At 44.3% G+C, this 11,658-nt stretch overlaps 1 protein-coding gene across 5 annotated transcripts in view; it reads left to right on the plus strand.

Annotated features, from left to right (window-relative positions):
* Nucleotides 1-10,499, plus strand: part of LOC147637274 (uncharacterized) — a 33,868-nt gene extending 23,369 nt beyond the window's left edge. For all 5 annotated transcript variants that reach the window (XM_086800912.1, XM_086800913.1, XM_086800914.1 and 2 more), the window contains 3 exons: nt 4,456-4,548; nt 9,584-10,095; nt 10,204-10,499. In XM_086800912.1, the coding sequence (XP_086657038.1) occupies nt 4,456-4,548; nt 9,584-10,095; nt 10,204-10,260 (662 nt within the window). In that variant the 3' untranslated portion in view covers nt 10,261-10,499. The remainder of the gene's footprint in view (nt 1-4,455; nt 4,549-9,583; nt 10,096-10,203) is intronic.
* The last annotated feature ends 1,159 nt before the right edge of the window (nt 10,500-11,658 follow it).

Genomic DNA, 11,658 nt, shown 5'->3' on the forward strand with positions numbered 1-11,658 from the left:
GGAGACACCAATCTCGTCAAAAGAGAAGAGAAACGGCGACCAAAGGTTGCTTCATATGGAGTCCGTCCGACACTGGATGAATGAGTGTCGTTCAAGATAGCTTGGACCAATGGAAGATAATGTTCCCATTTGGACTGCTGGTCATGATAGTATGACTTGAGAACATCAAAGGCCAACTGGTTATAAATTTCTGTTTGGCCATCTGTCTGCGGATGGAATGCACTACATAACTGCAACTTAGTTTCGAAGTTTTCAAATAATGCTCTCCAAAAATGCGAGGTAAACTTGGAATCTCTATTTGATGTTATGGTGCTAGGCAAACCACAAACTGGATACCAATGCTTGAGAAACAGACGGGCTACGTCCTCGGCTGTGGCCGTATGCTTGCATGGGATGAGCATGTAGAATTTACTAAAGCGATCCACAATGGTAAAACACTGAGTATTACAGGATCCGGTGGATGCTGGTAGAGGCCCTACAAAGTCCATAGATATGTCGATGAAAGGTCCGTCGGGGATAGGCAAAGGTTGAAGTGAACCAGCCTTCTTTGTATGTGGAACCTTTACTTTTTGACAAATCTTACAGACTTGTACATGTGCATAGACATCATGCCTCATCTTTGGCCAATAAAAGGACCGTTGTAATTTCTCGAGGGTACTGTTGATACCTCTATGTCCTCCAACTAAGGAGTTATGGGCATCGTGGAGAAGAGCGGAACGCTTTTCTCGAATGACTCAGATGCGGTTCTTGAAGAATAACCAACCATTTTGGATGGAATAATGGCCTGGCTCAGAATGGAGGGCCAATTTGTACTGAGTACCAAACTCAGGGGTGTCGACATATTGGTCTTTCATACTACCTAAGTCCTTCCCCGTGATTTCGAGAATGGTAGATTCTTGGACTGGCCTTTCGAGTAAGAGCATCTGCTACTGGGTTATGCTTACCAGGGATATATTCAATCATTCCTCCAAACTGTTGGAAGAGTTGACTCTACCTGGCCTGTCGATCACTCCATTGGGAACTGGGCATAGTTTGAAGCCACTTAAGTGCTTGGTGGTCTGTTTTCACTGTGAAAACCTGTCCATAAAGAAAAGGCTTCTTTGAGTGCTATGATCACACCCAAAAGCTCTTTGTCATATACCGAATAATTTTTTTCGGCGACATCCAACTTTCTGCTATAATATGCCATGGGTCTATTGTCCCGCTGGAGGACTGCATCTATGGCTACATTACTGGCATCGGTGATGACCTCGAAAGGTTCGTCCCATGATGCTAACTTTAATACAGGTGCTTCTGAGGCAGCTTTCTGGAGTGCACGGAATGCATCAAGCGCCTTGTCTGTAACTGAGACTTTTTGCTTGCGAGTCTCCACCCCCTTGAGCAAGTCCGTAAGAGGTGCTGCAAGGTTGGAAAACTGATGGACATGGATACTATAGGCCTGACAAAGACCTACGAATGAGCAGATTTCTTGGGCGGTCTTAGGAATGTCCCAATCTAAGATCTCTTGATCATTTGATGGATCCAGTCTAATCCCATCGGAACTGATGATGTAGCCCAAATACTGAACTTCCTTAACAACAAAGAGAGACTTTTTGGCGTTTATGTAGAGCTGCCTCCTTCAAAGATTTGTGGATGAGCCGCCCATTGAGCCCGTGATGGAAGATCCACAAGAGGTGGAAGAATTGGAAGAGATTTTGCAGCTAGAGAAAATTGTATTTCAGAAAAAGAAGAGGTTGCCTAGAGGCCACCTTCGGTGGAGATGCTTGGTTAAGTTCCCAACTATCTAACCATAGATGCAAAATGGTTGGATGAGCTGACTATGAGGGATTACCCTTGGCTCTTGGATGCATATCTAAGGCCTTTCAATTGAGGCCAACTGTTTAGAAGAGGGGGGAGATGTCATAACTTTGCCCCTATTGCATAATCAAATGCGTGTTTAAGCACAGAGAATCAGAGATGATCACAAAATGTGTATCCAGTTTGCTTATGTACATGCACGGAGTTGGTCACATGACATGTATCTACTTTGCTTATGTGGACAGGTTAACATTAAAGTCCAGCTTGGCTAGCATAGAAAGTCTAGCTTGGTTGGCACGGAAAGTCTAACTTGGCAAGCATGAAGTCCAACTTGGTTGGCATGAAGTCCTAGCTTGGCTAGGCATGGGATCTCTGATCACACTAGCTTGGCTTTGTGATCTCATCCCTAGGTCTATTAGCTTGGCTTTTGGTCCAAGACACGTACAAGGATGGAGAATAGGGAACATATGCATATGCATCTCGTACTTGCTTGGCTGGTTAGATGATTTGCTAGATGTGTGCGTCGTTTTTGTTTCTTGCATGAGATGTTGTGGATCAGTCTCGTGGCGTTGGGGATGCCCTGACTACTCACTTCGAAACCATGCTCATGCCATTGTATTCTAGTGGTTGTCATGAATGCAGGGCTGAGAAGTTGGGCTAAAAACTCAAATTTTTGGTTTGACTTTGGGACTTAGAGAAATTTATAAGCTTGTGTGTTCACACCCACTTATATGGGGAGGCACCGGGCATTTTTAAGGCATACGGGCTCACAAACCTTTGTATTTTTATAAGGCACCTTCTATTGGACATTAGAGAGTGCCCAAGCCCATTTTTAAGTGTATGTGAACACTTTTGACACTTGTCAAGTTAATGCTGCATGTTTAGACTCTTGGCAAGCAAAAGTGTGTATGTTTTGACACCTCTCCTTCTTCCACTCAAGGAGAAACTCGTTTTTCTTCTGATGCTTGATATTTTGGAGAGTGGTATACCATCTACTCGAAGCTGATGCTGCTCTCATGTTTCGATGTTCCTAGTATTCCATGATGAGTTCCATGGACAGTTTTGTATCACCCCAGTGAGATAGATTTGTTTATGTTTTCTTTCTGTTTTATTTTCCATTCCATGATGAGATATGCCATGGACATTATTGTATTACTTTGGTCTCATAGGCCCATTGGGTCTTTAGACGCTTAATATATCTTTCTTTCTCTCTCTCTCTCTCTCTCTCTCTCTCTCTCTCACCCCTAACACATGCTCTATCGTCTCTACATGATGATTTTTCTAATTTTCAGCCCCTCAACTCACCAAACTAGGGCTCATTAATCCACCGCATTACACTTGGACTGCAGCACAAGGAAGTGCTATGCTGAAAAGATGTATGCACAAGTCCGAGGACTCAAGCACACATGCTAGTTGCTTTGTTTCACTGCTGAACTGTGAAAGAATGAGATAATTTTTCCAAGGGACTGAAGGTGACTTATATATGAGCACCCACATGCTGGTCGGTTTGCATATCATGATGTCGGCCTGTTCAATAATGCTCATGACTGTTGAAAATAGCATTTATAGGCCCATAGGGCTTCCATTGCTGGCCAACTCGGCACTAACGTGCGATGGCCACCAAAGGGGGCCAATCATGGCCTTAGTCGGCCAGCCCTAGGAGGCATGTGCCCAGTCGGCTAGTAGTGGAAGCCCTATGGACCTGTTGGCCAGCAGACAGAAGCATGCACAGCCACACCATGTTACCTAATGCTTTTACATGCTTGCTACATGTAACTGGTGGTCAATGGGCTGCCCATGTGCAAGGCTCTTATGGCTGACCTAAAGACTTTGAATGCCCATGTTGCCTAATTCTTCTACATGCTTGCTACATGTAACTACCATAGGATGACCTAGATGCAGTGTTCTTCAAGTGGGTTAAGGGGGACAGACAATAACACCTAAGGCTTGCCGAAGAACTATGTAGCTTGTGCCTAACAGCGCTTACAATGGGGCCATGGCGTATGACAAATAAATCCCTAAAAAGGTTCTAATGCTGTACAAATGAAGCAGTGATAATGAGCCAATGTGCCACATGGCACCTCAGTGCATAAGTGCATGTGACAGTTGGATTGCTCCACACTTAAAAAAAAAGTGTGTTCACACATGGGAGCCTGGGCCGTGCCTGATTGGTCCTTGTCCTGCCTGACCTACCCCAGCTGGCCGCCCTGGCCCTTGTGCTGCTGTCGGCCCTGCCCTTCCACATGTGCGCTGCCCAACCTAGGCACCCTTGCCCATACCTGTGGGTGTATTGCACTAACATGGTTGGTTGCACACTGATCACAGCAGTTTCTGCAGGTCGTGGGGTGGGCGTGCGCCTATGGTAATGTGCAAGATTAAAAAAGCCAACGTCTTCACAAAGCTCTACAGGTACTGCCTAAATGTTACCATGACATGGATGGCACTGCGTGCAGTCCATGATAAGCTGGCAAGCCTGAGCTTCACGAGCAGACTTCACGAGCAGATTCATATAATGTTAAGACAACACTTATTTTTTATAGGTTTGAGATTAATTTGGATACTCCATTCATGTATATTTGCTTTGCATCGTGAAGGCTTGTTGGCATTTTGACGAAGTTACATACTGTGGTCACTCAGGGTCTGTAGCTTTACTTGCAGGGTTGGCAGGTGAAATGTTGGGAACATATGTGAAGGTCCAAGCACAACCAACTGTCCATATACAAAGGCCACGTGCTGTTTTATCTAGCCCTGGTATGAACCATTTCGTATGCCTGTGGAGATTTTGTTTTAAATTTAAACAATTTTCAAAATTTGTAACAAAGTATGCAACTTTTTTAAATATCAGATTTGCACTCCCTGGGCTTGCAGCTTGACGAGTCCACTTGTCTGAAGTTGTGGATCTTTGAGAGTTGACCATGCCGTGTTATGTTTGGTATGTTTTTTGAGGCCCCTTTGGGTTGCCCATATCTTTTACCAAGCATTGCTTTGGTTGTTTGTTATTGGCCACTTTGGCAAAGTTTGTACATGCGCTTGCCACACTGTCTTGTTGTCGGAGCTACTGTCAATTGTCCAGCTCTACGTGCTTCCTTGTGCTTTCATGTGCACCATTGACCGAGCCAGCTTTTTCCACCACCAAACAATAGCCAGATTTTTTGTGTGGCCTGCTGCCGATTGTGCAGCCAACCAACTTTTTGTTCGCTTTGGTACTTCTAGGCGTACTGATTTTTGCGTATTATGAGATAGGGGGGATTTCACCACCTCTTCCGCGAGGGGTTCGGACCATTGGCACAGGTGATGCAGTATCAGACACATCTTGAGATGTCTCGGGATGTGCCTGATAGAGCTCAGAAGACATAGGGATGGAGTATTGAGAGGACATGCTGAGAGGCAAGGCCAGCTCATACAATATGTTGCCCAGAGATCCATCACTGATTTTTTCACGGCACAAGCATCCACATCAGCCACCCATGCCAACACCACCGCATCGACATCAGCTCATACCAGACATACATAGGGGCTATATTCACGTCCTAGAGGAGTCCTAAGTGGGCAGGCCTACTAGAGTAGTTCTCACATTTGGTATCAGAGCAGCATCTGTGAAATGCTAGTGGGCTGTCCTCTTGCAGAGAAAGAGAAAAACCAATGAATCCGGTAGTCTTGTGCAGAGAAAGAAACTTTATTTCTTCCCTCTTGCTAGAACTTGCATCTGCTTGCATCTTTCAGCCGTTTTGAGGCTGAAATTCTGAACTGAAAAGTACAGAGTTCCATCATTAGAAATTTCTTCCAACTGCGAAAGATCTAGACAGAAAAATCGGCTTGTTTGCAGGAGCAAATTCACATTTGCAGGAAAAATTTGCTTCATACAGCATTAATTGCTGCTGTACAGCCTGTATAGGCAGCTGCGCATATGTGGTCTAGTACAGCAGTACAGTCTACTCAGCAGAATTTACTGTCCTACCTGTTTTCCTGCATGCATCCTGAGGAACTTTTAACTGGCATCAACTTACAACAGATCTAGAAAACATAAACTACCAGAAAACATCACGTGTGAATGGTACAGCTGTATGGACTCACAACTGCCTGTCAAAACAGAAAGAAGCAAGCATTTATAGCTGAAATCCAGGTCCTCGTGCTGGAATCGTCAAAGAGAAGCTGAGGAATTTAGAGAAAAGGGCTCTAATTTCAATCTCTTTACTGCAGCATGTAAAGCCAACAGCCTGCAAAGAAGTCAGGTATTTTGTTGAGTACTTTGTCCCTTTTAGTGCATTTGCTTGCATTTGGATTCTCTATTTAGGTACAGACAAATACCCAAAGTGCTCTTGTCGAACAAGCGCAAGCTTATAATTAGTCTGGGAGTCGTCCTTGTGACCTTGGTCTTGGGGGTACTATATGAGTATGCCCTCACAAGGTCTTCGGAGCTCATGCCCTGGCATCTTTGATCCTCATACTACATGATTCTGAGAAAGAAGAAAGATATATCAATGTCTATAAAAGACCGGAAGGGCCTAATGTCACATGTACCCATGCACTGAGGTTCTATGTGACACACTGGCTCATCAATAGTGCTACATTTGTACATCATCAGATCCTTTTTAGGTATTTATTTGTTGTATGTTGTGATGGCACATGCACCCACGCACTGAGGTGCAGTGTGACACACTAGCTCATCATCAGTGTGAAACTTGTATAGAAGTGGTACCTTTTTGTGGTACGTTGTGACCCCATTGTGAGCCTGAGTCAAGGGACATGTCAGGCACGAGCCATGTAGGTCCTTCCAAGCCTTAGGCATCGGAGTCTCACTTAACCCACTTGGAGAATAGTCAGTGCATATAGGTTACCCTAGCATAGCAGTCTTTTAGGAGCATGTAGAAGATGTTAAGCAAAGGGATTAAAAGGCTCTAGGCCCAGCCTATGAGTCTTGCCTGGTGGGCCACCATGGGCCACACCTAAAGAGGGTTTACAAGAGCCTTAAGACCCAATAGGCAGCCTTATAAAGGCTCAGACAGCTAGTCAGCAGCATCTGGTACAGTCAGCCCACATGCAGGACAGCCAGGACAGCACACGTGTAAAATGACTAGCTAATTATCAGCAGTCGTGAGCATATATTAACTGGCCGACTGCTGTCCATCTGACCGACCAGCAGCATGTAGGCATATATAAGAAACCCCCCCGTCCCAAGCATAAATCATCTCATTCTTCATAGAATTCAGCAGTCATACATTGCTGAAGCATGCGTGCTTGAGACTTTGGTCGTGTGCATACATCTATTCAGCCAAGCACTCTTTGTGTTTCAGTCACAAGGCAGCCTGAAGCTATCTTCAGCATTCAGCCTTCAGTATTTCATATCCCTCAGCATATCTGGGTGTGCATAAGGCTCTCCAGAGTGGCTTCACAATTGTCTTCAACCCATTTGATGGTTGAGCAGACGTTTGGTCTACATCGTCCTTACATTTGGCAATCCTCCGTCAATCATCTTCAGTAAGTTTTCTGCATTGTAAAGAAGTTCTCCAAAGTAATAAAGCAAATACTCATGCTTGCGGGAGGGGGCCTCTTAATTGGGTAGATTGGGACACAATCTGGTGTTGTCTCAACATTCTCTCTCTCCTCAGCTCTCTATCTCCTGTAAAAAGAAGATTAAAGGGGATTACTTCATGCTCACTAACATAAAGGTATAAAGAAGGTCTTCATTACACGATCATACCAGTTGCATGCTACACGTGACTCCATTGTGAGCCCTAGTCCAAGGACATGCTAGGCCCGATGCTATGTAGGTCACATCTAAAGCCTTGTGTGTCACTCAACCCACTTGCAGAACCCACTTGGAGAACAAAGCTTGAAGGTCATCTTAGGATAGATGCATATAGCAAGCATGTAGAAGCAAAGGCTTTAGGCTAGCCTTAGGGCCAGCCACTAGTAGGCTCCTTATGGGGTGCCGAAGAGCCCCAAAAGGGCCAGCCTTGAGCCTTTTCATAGTCAGCCAGCACTTAGGCCAGCATGGCTGGCATAGGAGTAGCAAGCATGTAGAAGCAAAGGCTTTAGGCTAGCCTTAGGGCCTGCCACTAGTGGGCTCCCATATGGGGTGCCCAAGAGCCCCAAAAGGGCCAGCCTTGAGCCTTTGCATAGCCAGCATGGCAAGCATAGGAGAGGCCTATCGTCCAGCAGACAAAGCCCACGATGCACGTGTGAAAGGTGCTTGCATAAATGCCTATTTTCAGCATATCATGAGCATATATGAACAGGCCGACAACATATGCATAGCCGACTTGATGTAGGGGGATCATATATAAGCGGCCGCTCAGCCCACTCATAAATCATCTCATTCACTCATATTTCAGCACTGAAACATAGCCTCTATCATGTGTGCTTGAGTCCTAGGACTTGTGCATACATTTTCAGCAAAAGCACTTCATTGTGCTACAGTCCAAGGCGGAAGAAGAAGTCATCTTCAGCATTCAGCTATGAGTCCCGCATCCCCTCAGCAGATCTGGGTGTGCATATTGGCTCCCGAAGTGGCTTCTAAAGTGTCGTCAGACCACTTGGTTCGGTCGATGTTTGGTCTGCCTCGTTCTTGTGTTTGGCATTCCACTGTCAACTGCGGTCATTAGTAAGTTTTTCTGCGTTGTAAAAGAAATTCTTGAAAGCAATAAAGCAAATACTCCTTGTGGGAGGGGGCCCTTAAGTGGGTAGTTGGTACCCAATCTAGTGTCACTCTCGTGTATAAAGATTAAAATGGATAGCTTAAGCTCTCTAAAAGAAAATGTATAAACAAGGCCTTGCTGTGAGTTGCACTATTATACCGATTTCATGCTAAAACTGAGGTTGGGAAAACCACCTAGCCAACCACCATGCCTAGTAGGGTGAGGGAGCATAGAACATCAAGGACAATAAGGATCATAAGGAGTCTGAGAGCAACTCGGATAGTCAATAGGACAAAGGTTCAAAACCTAAGAAGATGTCGGAGAAGAGGCCCAAGAGGACATTACAGTAGGTTTTCTCCAGCCAGAAGAGAAAAAGCGGTATCAGGCAAAGAATTTATGTTTTTCAGCTATCATGAGAGGCATAGTAAGAAGGATTGTATCAAGTGGCCGGCCGAGAAGGCCACCAAGCAGCCATCCTCTATAGTGGCCATTGCCGAAGCTACACCTACATTGTTAAGATATTGAGCTCAACTAGTGCTGCGGACATCGATGACCCGCTTGGGTGATAGCTTCCGCACTTACATCACAGGTATGGTTAGTGAGATTATGGTTGATATGCCACCAGTGGATGACAAGCTATGTGACAATCACATTTGGATTACTAGAGTATGGTTTAGTTATAGCGCCAGCTCATATAATCGAGTTCATACTATGGACCAACCATTGTATCTTATAGTAGGAGAGTTCTTTCCCATATAGTACGTACTCTTATCTCTTTAGTTTATGGTTGTATAGAATAGAAGAGATATATAGGAATCTCTCTTGTGTGCTTGTCTATTCGTGTGTATGTGTTTGCAAAGAGCTCAAGGTCATCTTCTCCCCTGCATTCTTCTTAATGGTATCCATAGTGGTTGCGTAAGGTGTGGTACGGTACGGTATGCATACTGAAGCAAGTTCGATTTACTAACTGTTTTAACATTTTTAGGCATGTAAGTGGTTGATTACTTTTTGGTCTTTTAGATTGAATCGCTGTGTTGCTTCAATATTTCTGCTTCAGTCATGTGGCATCTTGTCTTCAAACAAGCAGATTCTGGTGCTATCTCATGCTTTGAATGTTTTTTTAAAAGTCATCTTCTTGTATGCTCCAGAGAATGATGAGCTGAGTTGTGAGCTTCAAGGGCAGCAAGGGGAGAGATCAAATATTGCTGCAAGTGCACCAAAGGCTCTGCCATCACCTCCCGAGGAACTTCCAAAAGCTCCACTTTCCCCTCTGGAGGATCTTGGAAAAGCTCCACCATCACCTTCCGAGGAGATTCCAAAAGTTCTTGCATCATCTCCTGAGGAACTTCTAAGCATTGGAGATAGAGAAGCATGTACGCCCAAAGCTCCTGCCAGTAGCATGAATAGCAGCCAGGGGTATCTGAGTGTTTCATTGCCTTCAAATGAGCCAACAAATGAGCAAGTGGATAATCAGCAAAGAAAGGCAAGCACATCAGAAGCAACAAAAGAAAAGCCTTCTAGTCATGCCATGCCTGCAGATGCCAAATGCGTGAGAAGGAACGGAAATGATGAGAATCTTTCTAACACGAACATGGTAAATCGGATGGTCAAGAAGCATAGTAGTTCACCTTCAAGTGCTTCACATAAAAGTGCTAAACAGGTAGGTTGGTTTTACAAATCCTGAGCTTTTTGTGCAATTGTGGAATTTGTCTCGTCTTTTCTATTATGATGCTCATTACATTAAGTTCCTCTTGTCTGTGCGTGGCAGCTCCCTAAACCAATGACGAAGGGAAATTCAGGAAGGGTTGTGAGACCGTGGTACTAGTATTTGCCTTCAAATTGTATATTGTTTATTTGATATTTAGGTATTTGAAGTTGATTACTTTATAGGACACGACAGCAACTTGAATGTTTCCTTATATCCTTTTTGGAAGTGGATTGGAAGACACATTTAGAATTGGTCTTCAAAGTGGCCAGATTACTCTTGCAAGGCTTTTCCAGTGCTTTTCCAAGTTTTTTCACTTCCTCAACTCCTGCCATTAAAGTAAAAACTATTAGTTGCAACCTTGTATGCTGGTGCCTGCTAGTCTCTGCAGGATGGCTCAATGGTCCCTTGTTAGATGACCGTGGGGCACATGTCAGTGAACAATACCTCTTAGACTCTACGTATGTAAGATTTCTACACATGCACGGGTAACAGAAATTCAATTGTTGCACTTTGCACGCTTGCATCTCTCAATGTTCTGTGGTCAACTCCATCTTTTGGACATTCGTCAAGCAAAGTCTGATGAGACTCTGGGCATCATCCCAAGATATATCCTCAGTGCATGTTATGAGACATTTGAATGCAACGGTGCAATCACAAAACCTGTGTATTTTTGGATATAGAGGTACCAAGTGTTCTATGGGTATTAATATTGTTGATGTGTCATTTTTGATGATCTTTCCGAGTATTTAACAACCTAGTCTTTATATTTCTCATAATTCCGATAACTAATAGACATGATAAACCTGAAATTCACAAATCCTGTTGCAAATGCTACGTACAAAAGTGCATGATTCCTAAGGTCCTACCCATCGCTTACATTCAACATGTTTACAATCTTGCCAAAGACTTCCTCCCACGCCTAGCATTGGAGTCCTCTATGCGATTACATCAGGAGAGGGAGAGGGAGCAGATGAGCCTGGTTGGATTTCCCACCTTGTTGATACAATCACCACCATTACCTACACATGCACATGCATGGTATTCGTGAGCAGAATGCAAGGGAGAGGGCGAGCTGGAGCTCCTTGTAAACAAACGTACACACATGAGTAGACAAGCACACGAGATAATGGCCAAATTTTCTATTATTCTCTTCTCAACTCTACAACGATAAAATACTCTCCTACTATAGCATACAAATGTCGGGGTCCATAGCCATAGTGTGAAACCGACTACATAAGCTCGCACTATAACTGTGCCATAACTCTAGTGCACAGCCTATAAACCATTGGTGTTAGTGGTATAAGTGCGGAGATATCATTGTGGTGTGTCACCCATATTTGCACATTGAGCATGATATTCCAATACTCTTTCCTCGAGCTTAACTCCATCCCCCTTGTACTCCAAGTAAGCTCTTGAACATGTAGAGCTTCTCTGTATCCAATACCTTTGGGAAGATGTTAGATGCCTGATCCTCTCTGTGTTGACATACACCAAATCCACATCACCTGGCTAGAA

Source organism: Cibotium barometz, chromosome 7, assembly GCF_041138505.1.
Source record: "Cibotium barometz isolate CiBa-2024 chromosome 7, ASM4113850v1, whole genome shotgun sequence".
Lineage (NCBI taxonomy): Eukaryota > Viridiplantae > Streptophyta > Polypodiopsida > Cyatheales > Cibotiaceae > Cibotium > Cibotium barometz.